Below are 14235 nucleotides of genomic sequence, written 5' to 3' on the forward strand. Positions count from 1 at the left end.
ACCTTTGCAGGATAAAGAAAGTAGCATGAGGTCTCACGAAGCATTGCAAGTGGGTAGTCCAGACCCAGAAATATGTGCCAGCAGCACCAACCAACCCAAGGTGTCAACGTAAAGAATGGTACTTGCATAAGTTTTCCCTTATAGTTTTGCTGCAGAGAGTGAACAAGGTGTTCTCCACTGAGTCACTTGTATTCTTAGTCAGATCTCTTCTGCCTTTGGGAAACTTGTTTGATAACTAGTTAACTTGATCATGTAACACTTTTGGCAGTTGTGTTATTTACTTTCTCAGTAAGTTTTTGGGCCATTATTCATTTTGTGCTGTTCCGTATGTGACAGCTAATGGGATATTTTGGTATTTCTACAAAAGTTTGAACAAAACCATAAACACAGCCAACATTAGGTTGTGCTGAAGGGTAAGGCATGAAGCTGCCCCAAACCTGAACAGTTCAGTATATGCAGATTGTCTGAACTATGCATAATACTCAAGAAAACAAGTGCTCAGGATAAAACAAAACAGCTCCAGCCCACATGTGCAAAACTTAACTTTTTCCAAGACTCACACTCCCACTTGGGGGTGACATAATATAAAACAGACTGAGGCTGTATAAAAATATGGCATCGTTTATTGCAACATTCTTCTCACTGGCTTAATAATGATTTGAAAGAAAAACACCAATGAAAAAAGTTTTATTACTGTTGTAACTCTTCAAAATCTTGTAATCCGCTCAGGTTTCCACGTTGGCCTGCCTGCTTGTGCCTTAGATTCAGTTACTGGGACAGTGGTCATTGCTGGTTCTAAGCAAAATGGATGATGCAGAGCTTATCTATTTCAGGCTAAGCCATATATCACGAGCCGGTTGCTGCTGAAGACTGCATCGTGTTGTGGGCCAAGGATTTCCCTCTCCACCAGCGGCCTCCAGTGAGTTACAGAACCATCCTTGGATACCTCTTTTCTGCCTTCCTCTAGAATGGCAGCTGAGTCTCTTCAGTGTTGGCCCCATTATTATATTTATTTCAGCAGATATGTCCTCCAATTCCCAGTGTAAAGTATGGAGGGAGGAGCTCCTGCTTGATAGTAGGAAACTACACAAATTGTTCTCAATCACTGTGCAAAGTCCCCTCTGATGAAGATTAAGCTTTAGGATTTTTTTTTTTTTCTGGCAGCAGTTTTCCAGTTTTATGGCTACAGAGTTCTCTAGATGAAAGAAACTTATCTTGGCATCTTACGCTGGCGTACTCACTTCCAGATCATTTGCTTCTCCACTTTCTGTCTTCATATCACAGATGGCAGGCTCTACCATCTCACTCAGCCATTGAATTGTAGGAATCCTTGCCAGTTTTGGCTGCTTAAGCAAAGTCATATGGAAGTATATGCTCACAAAGTCCAGGAATACTCACAGGAATAATAGCAACAGATAGGCAACAGTTAGAAATGTTAATAAGGATAAGAGAGCAAAAAGCGCTTGCGTACTCCATCTTGCTGGGCTTTGCTGATTCAAGACTCTCACCAATGACACAGCTTAATCTCTCTGCTCCCCAACTACTCACGGGTGGACAACACTGGCTTCGCCTTGGCTCTCTGCAGCTGATTCAAATGCTTTTTTGTCATTACTCTAGATGTAGGTTGGTGAGCCAAACTGCAACACCGCACGTTTTCTTAACGCAGTCTGAGTGCCTCTATCCTCCATTGGCTGCTCCATCACATTCTATTTTTGGGAAGGTGTCATACCCTTACCAGTAAAGACTTCCAGCTGTTTGGTTGGTTTTGGGTGGGGTTTTTTTGGCAAGGTCTTTCAAGTTAATCTGTTTGAACTCGGCAGGATTTAGTAGACTGACTCACTTTCCCTTAAGCAACTCTTCTCATTCATGTCTTCTTCTAGATAGGTAAGATAAGAAAAACACCCGGAAGAACTGAATCAGGCACTCAGCGTCCATGCCCTGGTGGGTAGCAGCCATTATCAGGATTTCGCAGTAAAACTCAGTGCAAGTTTGACAGCAGCCAACTGTGCTACCTCCTAAAAGTTGGCAGCCAGAAGAAGGGGAAGTTAACTTTGAACTGTCCTCCACCTTTCCAGTTTGAATTATCTTTGATAGATCCAAAAGTAGCTCCGAATTCTCACACCAGTCCTGCTGGTAACATCATGAGACATTCAAATCTATTTTCAACTATTTGTCACCCCCTCCCTGTGATGCACACTGGATGGTTAATGAGTAGTTGGATGATACGTGCATTTATCTCTATATGTATCTCTCAGGCTTATGCTTTTTAAGTAGTCACAGGAAGGCTATGCAGGCCGCATATCCCACAAATTCCCAAACTAGCAAATATATGGGAAGCATTCACAGTAGCCAAAAGTTAAAAGCTCAATTTAATTATCTTTCAACTCGTAAAATAAGAAACTCCCTAATGTACAATTACTGACCCGGTCAGTTTATTAAAAACAAATTATTTATTTATTATACTTACTGTGAATGAATGGGATATGCCTAGGAATTTAAGAACAACATATTTTAGAGATGTTTTCTTCTGCAACTGAAGTGCCTTTCAATTTCTGTATAGACAAAGTTGCCTTAGTTAGCAGGCACTGAGCATGCTGGGAACTTCTGTAGAAGGGGCTGCAGAGGCACAGATGGTCTTACTCTATCTTTGAAGGAACTCTTCACCACTTCAGTCTCAGTGCTCAGTCTCCAACCCATCCACACTGATTAGGGAACTTTCAGGTAGGAAAGAAATGTACCCTTTCCAATTCCTGCCTACTCCTCACCATGGGTTCCTAAGTTTTTACCAATTCTAGATATCACTTATGAATAAGAGCTTTGAATTTTCGCATAGGGACACCTCACTTTGCTGCTCACGTATACGTAAACAAGTCGTGGGCTTGTTCACAGCCACAACACTGTAAAGTGCCTATTTCTTTAACAGCACGTGCTATAATTGGATCATGTTTTTAATTCCTGGATAATTTCATTTACTGTATTAATGTGACTGTAATCTTTAACAAATGTTTCATTAGCATTGTCTTACAGTCTCACTTTTAAAAAATTGTCTCTAGAAGGCACTGAGATGATAGAAATACTAAACTGAAATTTTATTACAGAAATCCAAGTTTGACAGAAGACTGCATCAAAACCACCCCTTCTTACATTGGTCCACGTCTTAAAATCCAGTTGACAGTCTGTTCTTCCCTCAAGCACTGCATGTACTATGCAGTTTCTTTTAAGTTTCAGGTTTTGCAGGAAAAAATAGAAAAAAAAAATTTAAAATGATGTGTGAATACTTGATCAGAGGAGAACAGTCATTTTGGCCCAAAGGCCTTTTTTCTCATGAACTCTAAGCAATCAGATCTATAGGTGTCATTTTTCAGATGTAGGTTACATTACTCATGAAAATATCTTACACTTGTAGTATCAGGTCACATTTGCAGGAGACAGACATATTTGAGTTCACAAGGCAAAATAAGGCAATGCCATTTACACTACAGCTTCGCAGATAATCATGGACTGTACTTACCTGGCTGTAGTTCTGATGGTGTTATCTTTATTGTGGTTGTGCTCTTTGCTCACCTTTTCTGCAGAGGAACATACATGGGTTTTTTTGTGATTAGCATATGTCATATTTTCCCTATCAAGTTTTATTGAGCAAAACTATTTTAACGCTTTCTGATAACAGCATAATCCAGAGTAATTTAGGGTAAATGGTTACAGCATGATTAGAGAATGGGCACGACTTTATTTAAACTAACACCCAACAAATTTTTTCAGCTTCATATTTCAGTGTTAGTGCTGCATGCAGTGTGCAATACAAGCATTCATGTAATGCCTTTATGTAATAGCTGAGGTTCACCTTCTTTGTCAAGAGAAATTGACAGTGCAGTCCCAGGAGTGCTGCATGCTGCAGTCACCGGCCACTTATGCCAGTAACTGCCATCTATAGGTTCCCCTGTACTCCAAGGCCTGGATCAACCAGTTGTCACAAATTATTTAATTAGCTTTCAAAAATACAGGAGCTGAACTCCGGCTTTTCCAATTCAGTTCAAATATTGTGAACCTGACCTGACTGTCACAGTGCTCTAAAGCATATGCTAACTATGGGGGACATTTGGCATGGCTTTTGCATTCCAAATGTGAGGGTAGAAGGGCTCTAACTCCTATTATTTTTCAGCCTTAGCAATCTCTCATGGCAATCTTTCATAGCACCTTAACGGCTATGCACAATCTCTTTTTGTTCTTTAATATTTCCACTGCTTTTACCTGATAACTGGAAGAGCAGCTCGGAGGCCATCTTCACTGATATATCTTGGCTGAATAGGTTTCTTTCTGGGAGCACACGACCTTCTGGTGCCTTCTGTATGTGTTCACTAATGTCTCGCCCTAATAAAGTGCTGTAGCCAACATTTTGGCTGGGTTGGCTGGGTGACACTGAGGCCTGCGAATCATGAATGTCAACTTCCATTGGTTCTTCCTTTATCTTTACCATCTGGGTTTCCTTGTAACTCTCAGCTGCATGTATTTAAAAAAAGTAAACAACCAACACAATTATTTAATTAGGCTACAATTTTTCAGAGCACTTAAGGCAGGAATCACAATCACAAAGTTATAATTTGTATACGGTATCACTGCAAATGGTAAGAGAAGCAAGCAGCTGACTGCTACAGTATTCTTCTGGGGGTTATATAAATAGAAGCAATCTCTTGAAAACAATTTTTCAAACTAGAGAGCAGAAAACAGTTGCATATTTGTAAATATGAGAGTTATATCACTTTCTAGGAATACTGGGTGATCACACACCAGTTAGTGAAGCTTTGTTTTTATTTATTAAATGAAGTTGCAGCTACACACCAGCTCTCCAAAGGTGGGCACTGAAGACCTCTTACAAATTCTAAATTACCCTTTATCAGCAGAAGTACCAGCACAGACACTCAGAAGTATTGGTATGGGGATAGGGGTGGAGGAGGAAACCTTATCTGCTCCTCTTCTGCTCTCTTTCGCTTTTATGCAAAATGCCAACTATGTGAAGAACTGGTTTGTTTTATCTGCATATGCTTTCAAGATGACAGGAGTATTCTGGGGCCCATGCTTTTGTGAAGACTGATTCTGTAACAAGCATAGATATTCCCTCATACATTACAAGATCCAATAACTTTAATGACCAGTATCCTTATAAGTCCATATCCTTCCCTGTTTGCCTTCCTCTCCGGTGTCCTAGGTCCAGCCAACAAAATCACAGTCTAGAACCTGATTTGTAGTTCCCTTTCTACACCTGAGATTCCCTGGGTGTTGCTGAATGCTCTGGGTTTGGCTGTAAGGTAAGTGATCATCTTTTTCTTCAGAGTAAAAGCTCTGAAATCTCAAAATCAAGGCTCCAAGGTAATTTGCCTACCACACCCCAAATACCTATACAGCCGTTTTGATTCAGACTTTCTGTTGTGAAAGGAGAAGTTGAAGACCTGTAGAATTTATTCTCAATATAGTTTCAGAGGAAGATGATGAGTTTTTTTAATGATTTTTATTCAGAGTGCTCCTGAAAGGACGTTGGTATCATGGCAGAACTGCCCAATTAGGCGTTGCCTCAGCTGGCTGGATGCTGACCAGAAACTCTGGAAACAGGCAGCCTAAGACAGGCAATACACTTGGGAGAATCAAGAAAATAAATAAATGCATGAACACAGTTAAATACCAGAAGGACCATCCAGGTAAGGAATAATTCCAACAAAAAAAAAAAATGTACGTGGGATTTACTAATTTTGCCTAAACCTTTACATGTACTTCTGGTACTAGCCAGGATACTGGAAACCTTAAAGAAAATCTGCTTAAAGAAAATCTACTCATGATTAGCACATGCCCTAAATTTTTGCCTATGTAGTCTCCACTGCTGGAGTCAAGGGAACATGTGAGTTTGAATTGCTCAGACTTCACGAGCCAAAGGAGGAAAAGGCAGCCCCAGCACCCAGCAAAAGAGGCTGTGGCAGAGGGTAGGGACAGGCACACTGCAGCACACGGAGCCAGAGAAGCAGAGAGTTTAGATGCCGAGTGGATTAGGACCTGAGAGAGCAGTCTGGCCCTTCTCCAGACTAGGGGGACATGATTAGATCTATGGCTGTGGGCCAGCATGTTAACTGGTGCAGACAGGGGCTGCATCCTGATAGCATCTGGTCACTGGTGGAGGCAGTCGGCACAATGAGTTTCCTCACATGGAAGTTCCCTTGTCATCTGCCAAATTTTACTACTTAGAAGGCTCTGATATTAAAAATAAATAAATGAATACCAGTTCATAAGAAAAAGCCCAAACACAATCAGCTTCTTCTATTAACTTTGGGTCAGAGAGAAGAAAAGGGAGGGTGGTGGTGGGGAAATCCACTCACTTCACTTGATATATTAATCTTTTGCTGTTCTCTCTGTTTTCCTCTAACTCACATAGGATTTTGTGTCAGCCTCACTGATTTTATGCCAAGTGTGAATGTCTCAAACACCACAATGAATCTCAGAGGCACAAAACATGGTTTGGTCATCCCTGATAAAATCCTCAAGCTAGTTGACTGGTTGGTGTCATCTTGTAGTCTCTGGCCAAAGACAAACAGAATCCCTTTAGCATGAAGGCATATGCATTCACCTAAAATTAAACTGATGTGTGTCACCAAGTCCTTTTTCATTTTTTGGTTTCTCCCTTTCCCCACATTCTTGTTTTTCTTAAGTGGAGAAAAAGTGGCTTTGCTGCCTACAGCTCTTAAAAAAAAAAAAAAAAAATTAAAAAAAAAAATCAAAGCCAGGAGATAAAAGCCACTTGGATATGTTCCAGGAATGATTTACATGAAGTGCTCTCAATCTTTTCTTATGACATTTCTTGACCTTTAAAAGAAATATATAAACATTGATAAAAATCTTTACCATCTACGATCCACCAGATACATTTCAAACTTTGGAAATTTTCATAGTGAATTCTCAACTGAAGACAAGTTAGAAATATCATATAATGCCCTTTTTGTCCTGTTAAGCAGATTTTTTTATTTTTTTTCTAAGTTAAAGCTTCCATTAGCCTCTTATTATAAAGCCACAGAACGTTGCATCTGTGTTGAAAAGTGTAAAAATAGCATTCTGTGCACTGAAAGCAAACACAGAACAGCAAAGGAACGCATCAGGTAACACTGTCAATCAAAAGCTCAGGTAACTCCGCAAACAAATGAGTTCTTCAGATGTCTGACAGACTGAGCTTTGCACCCAGCTGCCAAATTTAGGTGCAGAGTCAGGCTGACCTTTGCTGCTCTCTCCACTTTTAAAATATTCTTTCTATTTCTGTTCCTGCTCCACACAGTTTAATTCCCTGTCCTGCAAATGCTTTTGAATCAGACAAACTGATACGACCCCAACTAAGGCAAGAGTCACGCAACACCGATGACCTTCTCTCCCTCACAATCAGCTAGCACTCAAATTGCCCTAACTAAATTTACATATTTGATCATTTCCTTTGACCTTTATCTTCCCAGCTGCACCCTTTTGATCTAACAGAATGTCCCTGCCAAATGTGAATCCTGATTCCTAAAAGCAAACACACACAGAAGACCGAAGGAGGGTCTCTATGATAATTTTGCAAGAACTAACAAAAAGGAAACACATTCAGTCTGTCCCATGAGTAGCAATCACAAGCATACAAGCCAGCTGTGCTAGATCTTGTGCTGGCAAAAGAATGTAATTAAGGTTATGCCCATACCCATCTCACGTACAGGCCGTCAAACTGTAACTTCTTGAAGATTATTTTCCCTTCTGTGCTACAGACAGTTCATTTATGGAGTAAGGTGATACCCCTTATTTCCTTACATAGGTATCTCACATGGTCATAGTACAGCTAAAGTTTTTCAAGTCAAGGACTGGTACACTGAAAGGTCTCCTGGTTCAAATAATTAAAATCATGATAGCTTTGGCTTTTTTCCACTTCTGCATTTCTCCTTGAGTAGATGGGCTAGTTAAATAAACTGCAATGTATCAGAATACAAAGTTAGTATATGAGAGTCATTTTCTTCATGCCAGATTTTTGTAACAGTACAGACATCTAATTCTTAGCAAAAAAAAAATCAACAGGGGATAAAGACTCAAGTAGCTTTAAATTATCCAGACTGTGATCTTCTAAACATGGTCTGCTATTCATTCAAAACTAACCTGTATGAAGCTCAGAACAACAGCACAGCAGTAAAAATTGCTCATCTGGCAGAAGCTGAACTACATCACATAATACACCTTTTTCTGGTGTTAATTTTGTGATACAGAAACAGCTTAACAAAGTAAGAGAAAATTACTGCATATATGGATGTACTATCATCAAGCCACAGAGATGGTGATTCTTTACAGAGCAGTATGACTTTTAACCAGCTGATCTATAAAAGCCTCAATGAACTTCATCCAATTCACATCAAGTGAGACAATTTTCCACATCAGATATGAAAAATGCAGTACTGGACAGGCCTGTTCCAGGAGGAAGTAATTTCTTCCACAGCTTTCAAGTTCTCTGGCATTCGCAAGTGCAAGGAATTGCAAAGTAGTGGTACTTGCTAAAAAACCCAAGCACAACAGAAACATAGAACTTGCGCTACCTAAAAGCTCAGGGTACAGCATTCATCCCTGAAGGCCTGACAGTGTCACCTCAAGAAGGCGTAGCAGTAAGAGTGCCTCTGAAATTTAATTTTAGATAACACCTCTCTACAGCCCAGGACAGAGATTGCCAAGTTTTAGAAAAAGTTTGTTCAAGCTACTTCTCTCACAAAATTGAGACTACCACGATCCAATGCAAGTTGTGCCCAAGTCAGCAATGTGTCCTTGTGGCAACCAAAGCCAACCATCCTCTGGGCCGTATTATCAAACCTGTAGTCCTCAGGTAGAGAGAGGAGATTCTTATCCTCTATTCCGCGCTTATAAGACTGCATTTAGAGTACTGTGCACCGCTTTGGGACTCCCCAAGTACAGGACGGACACTGACATCCTGGAGCATGTTCAGTAGAAGGCTACCAAGATAGCTAGGGGGCTGCTGCAAGAGGAGAACAGCTGAGAGAAATGGGTTTGTTCAGCCCTAAGAAAACAACACTAAGGGGACATTTTATTGCTGTTGACAATTCCCCAAGGTATAAAAGGAAGGCATAGAGAAGGTAGAGTCAGGCTTCTCTCATAAATGCACAGTGATAGTGTTAAGAGTAGACAAACAAGTTGGAACATGGGAAATTCTGTTTATATACACAGAAAAAAACTCACTGTCAGGATGGTGAAATACTGGCACACATTGCTGAGAGAGGCTGGGTTCTCCATCCTTGGACATATTCAAAACTTAAAAAGACCCTCACCAGCCTGGTCTTGTTGCACCTGCTTTGAGCAAGAGTTTGGATTAGATGAACCCTGGAAGTCCTTTCCAAACTAAATTATTCCATGAATCATCGGCATTAGATCAGATCAGCTGCAGGTTTATCTAGCAGCATTTTCAAAACCTCCAAGCAAGGAAAAGCTACAGCATCCTTGGGTAACTCTTGTTCTACTGCTGCACTAGAAATTTTTCGTCATGTCCACTCCGAACCTTCCAAGCTGCAGCTGGTAGCTGTTGCCTCATCTTTTACCATCTGTCACTACAGAGAAGAGTTTGATTCCACTGCTTTTCTAAGTTTCCTTCAAGTAGTTGCAGGCTGCAATCAGATCTGCCTTTAGTCCCCCTTTGCCAGACTGAACAGGCCCAGTTCCCCCAATGCCTCCTTGTAGGTCAGGAGCGCTAGACCCTTAATAAGGTCTGCTGCCTTCCTCTAGACTGTCTACTAATTCTCAACAGCCCTTTTGAACTGGGGAGCCCAAAGCTGGTACGGTATTCCACATGCAGGAAGCAGAAAGGACAAGGAGTATCACGGAATCTGAGAAAGAGATAGACTGGTGGAACAAAGCTCTGCCCTCCCCGAGACAGAAAAAGCCACTGGAAAAAACTCAAGATCAATGGCATTGTGTATCCTCCCCCCACCAGGCTGAAGGCGGTAGCTTAAAGGAAAGGAGTGAATGGAGGCAAGTTCATGCTCGGGGCATGACTACATTAGTGGAAAAGGGAACACGTCCAGATGTTGCCTATCTGGATCTCTCTAAGGCCTTTGACGCAGTCCCCCACTACATCCTTCTCTCTACATTGGAGAGATATGGATTTGATGGATGGACTGGTTGGTGGATGAGGAATTGGTTGGATGGTCGCATCCAGAGGGTATACTGCTCAATGTCCAGATGGACACTGGTGATGAGTGGCATCCCTCAGCAGTCAGTGCTGTTCAATATCTTCATCAATGACACAGACAGTGGGGTCAAATGCACAAGGACCTAGACAAGCTTGAGAAGTGGACCTGTGTGAACCTCATGACATTCAATGAGGCCAAATGCAAGGTCCTGCACCTTGGTCAGACCAACCCCAGTATCAATACAGGCTGGGGGATAAAGGGATTGCAATTAGCCCTGCTGAGAAGGACTTGCAGTACTGGTGGATGAAAATCCAGACATGAGCTGACGACCTGCACCCGCAGTCTAGAAGGCCAACCACATCCTGAGCTGCATCTAAAGAAGCACGGCCAGGAGATCGAGGGAGGTGATTCTGCCCCTCTCCTCCACTCTCGTGAGACCCCACCTGGAGCACCCTGCCCAGCTCTGGAGCCCTCAGCACAGGAAAGACATGGACCTGTTGGACTGGGTTCAGAGAAGGGCCACAAAGATGATCAGAGGGCTGGAGCACCTCTCGCACCAGGACAGGCTGAGAGAGTTGAGGTTGTTCAGCCTGGAGAAGAGAAGGCTCTGGGGAGACCTTATAGCAACCTTTCAGTACTTAAAGGGGCTTATAAGAAAGACGGGGACAAACTTTTTAGCAGAGCCTGTTGCGATAGGACAAGGGGTAATGGTTTTAAACTAAAAGAGGGTAGATTTAGACTAGATAGAAGGAAGAAATTTTTTACAAGGGTGGTGAAACACTGGAACAGGTTGCCCAGAGAGGTGATAGATGCGCCATCTCTGGAAACATTCAAGGTCAGGTTGGACAGGGCTCTGAGCAACCTGATCTAGTTGAAGATGTCCCTGCTCATTGCAGGGGGGATGGACTAGATCACCTTTTAAAGGTCCCTTCCAACCCAAACTATTCTATTCTATGATTCTACACAGCACTCACCTGCTCTAGATGGGACACACTGAACACGCTCTTCTAAATGCGGCACAGTCTGCTTTTCACTTTATTTGAGATCAAAGTCAAAATCAAGTGCACAGATTTAATAAAACACACAAGTCACGTAGTAAATATTGCTTTTGCTGATACAGAGCTGTACAATGACTTTCCATTGCTGAAATCAAATGAATCCTTCTTAAATCATTCATGCTTCTTCCCACCATTTTATTTAAAACTTCATCCTGCAACTACAACTCTAAGTTGCTCGTATTTGCTGAAATGCCCATCAGCTTTGCAAATCAACTTTATGAATCAACTTAGAAAAGAAAGCCTTTCCCATATGTCTCATAAATTGGATTCACGTACTAGTTTTCACAATCAAGTAGACAGGGGTAACTAGTGGGTCAACTTGTACCGACTTCAAAAGCTTTCAGTATGGAGAATCAGGCATTTTGTTATGCTAATTGTTCTGATTTGCTAGAAATAAACATGCCCTAAAACAGCTTAAATACAACCTCAGAGGTAGGGAACAGTTGGCGAGCCCTGAAGGTTCTGCTACAGAGACACAACAAGTAACATCTGACGTTCCCTAGGGCGCTGTGCTTCCTGCTTTATTTTGCTAGTATTTTTTCAAACTGCTGTTTTATATAAGACAATGTCAATGTGCCTTGAGTCAACGTACAGGATGCTGCGTTAAAAAAATATATCATAAAGCAGCTCATATTTGTTAAAGTGAAACCTCTGAACTCCCATGTTATAGAATTTTGCAACTACAGGCTGAGTTACACAAAAACGCAAGCCAACAACAACAACAAAAAAAAGGAGCAAATTAAAGCAATAGACTAATTTGAGTTGTGACACACATTTGCTGTTCCCTCCATTCAAATGGTAGAATTACTGTACTTACCTGAAAGATCCTACCTGCAGAACACAGCCAACCCCTCAAAACATAGATCAAGAAAGAATTTGATAAAAAGTGTACGTGTGCAGTGAATTGTTATTTTACAACATATTCCAATCTATGCGATTCTCCTAGTTCCAGAAAATTCTAGTCTAGCATTTCTGCAGCAAGAGGTACCTTTGCAGAGAGCCTGGCTCCAGTTCTCCTGTCTTTACAAGCTGACATTCCAAAGGCAAGGGGGACTGCAAGAGGCCCTTCTGCAAATACTGTGCATCCAGAATTCCCTGACACTTTGAAAAAAATTTACATGCCCACTTTCCATAGCTTTGTGGCCACTCCCACCTGGCTGAACATCATCAAGGAACAGCAGTAAAGCAAAGGATCAGGGGGTTTGTTAAACTCTTTAGTGACAATTCTTAAAAAAAGAAAATAAAAATAAAAACATAAAAGTCCAGAACACCAAAAGAAGGACATTTGAGCCACAGGCATTATGATTTCTTGTTATTCCAAATTATCTAATCTTTTAAATTAACATGGTTTTCATTAAATGTCGAGATTACCCTGACATGGAAAAAAGGAAGATGAATTGCAATGACTTAAAGGTACAGTACAGCATCGACTGAATTAAAAGCTAGAGTCTGTTACAAGGTACTTATTTTTCCACGATATTTGTCATTTTGTGGTGGTTTTGTTGTTGTTTTTTTTTTTTAAAAGAATTACAGCAGGAGGGAAACTTAGACTTTGCAGACTTCCATACTTCCAATCCTATACTCCTCCTGTGAATGGGCAGTATTTTTTCACATTTTTCCTGCTTTTGAGTTTAGACATTAAAGTCATCATGAAATGTGGCAAACCCCATCAATAGCTAAGAATCCATTACTAGTTGAGTTCTTTTGGGATTATGTTATTATGCAGATGTCATGGAAAAGCTTATTAAACTGAATGAACGTACCGTGACCTGATACGAACTTCGTGTTATACAGCATTGGCAGGAGAGTCTCAAAATCTTGAAAAGAATCTGGAACCTGACACATTGTAATAATAAATCTCGTTATCTAGAAAATCCCATCTTTTTCTATACTGTAATTAAAACACAGTTTCACTCTAACCATTCACAATCAATTTCACATTTCTGTTGGTTAAAGAAAAAACAAAAACAAAACACAAAATAAACAAAAAATCCAATAAAAAACACTTGGCTAGTAGTGGGATTTAATCCGGCAATGTGACTTGCCATGCCTTGCCATCTCCCTAGTTCCCATCAAGAGAAAGTCTTATTTTGGATCATACACTTCCCTGCTTACTTTTCTGAGCTTCTAGAGAAGCACCTGCTGCTGCCCAGAGCTTTCTAATGAGCAATTTGAGACCAAGGAACAAAAGACTTCCCTATATTTTCACTCCTTTGCCCATTATCAAGGCTCTCTGAGCAGGGATGAAAGCACTCTTGACAGTTCCCGTGCAATCTAGGCACAGAGACTCTTACGAGGTCCTGACAACAGCTATCTCCAAAGACAGCAGCCTAGCTCCGTACAAGCGCTTCCCAGAACAGTCCGCAAAGTTATGACAAAGAAATATATAGGAAGGTTAGTTTCTCTGTCCCCCACCTCACCCAAAGAATGTATTTCTTCACCATAGTAACAATAAACCAGAAGACTGCCAATGCAACCCATTAAACCTGGAAAGATTTGGGGACTGATAAGAATAATAGCTTACTAGCCACGGGCTCATTTTTGTTGTCAATTCATGTTGCTGGTGACAGCCAAGCATAAAGTCATCCAAGCCTTAAAATGAGGTAAATCTGACACCAGCTGTGCAGCCACACACACATAGATAGCACTCCTAGTTAGTAAACTTTTTTAAATGATACCGTTATTTAGATCCTCTGGAAGTCTGTGCTGTTGTCACTGGGCTGGTTTTGGTATGAGCTAATTTAAAAACCTCAGACGGTCCTTCACCTCACTGTGCCCTAACGCATGATGTGCCCTTTTTGGTATGGGAGTCGCATTGAGGTGTTCTGGCCTTCATTTTATACTAGAATTGCACTATCATTCTCTTTTCTTTTTCTTCCTCTTTTTAAATAGAAGTTCCAATCCATTTGGTTTCAGTTAAATGTAAGATATAGTGTCAAGAAAACCCCTACAAGGCACGAAATAGGAAATTAGCATAAGCATTTTCAAGTAGATAA

At 41.0% G+C, this 14235-nt stretch overlaps 1 protein-coding gene across 8 annotated transcripts in view; it reads right to left on the bottom strand.

The window, feature by feature from the left end:
- ZNF827 (zinc finger protein 827) overlaps nucleotides 1–14235 on the bottom strand; it is a 110209-nt gene that overhangs the window by 34072 nt on the left and 61902 nt on the right. For all 8 annotated transcript variants that reach the window (XR_008466826.1, XR_008466825.1, XM_054204200.1 and 5 more), the window contains exons 6-7: nucleotides 4252–4500; nucleotides 3512–3569 (exon numbers count right to left, since the gene is read on the bottom strand). Coding sequence is in view for 6 of the 8 variants with exons in the window: in XM_054204200.1 (XP_054060175.1) it covers nucleotides 3512–3569; nucleotides 4252–4500 (307 nt within the window). In the remaining 2 variants the exon portion in view is untranslated. The remainder of the gene's footprint in view (nucleotides 1–3511; nucleotides 3570–4251; nucleotides 4501–14235) is intronic.

The sequence above is a fragment of the Rissa tridactyla genome, chromosome 5 (assembly GCF_028500815.1).
Source record: "Rissa tridactyla isolate bRisTri1 chromosome 5, bRisTri1.patW.cur.20221130, whole genome shotgun sequence".
Lineage (NCBI taxonomy): Eukaryota > Metazoa > Chordata > Aves > Charadriiformes > Laridae > Rissa > Rissa tridactyla.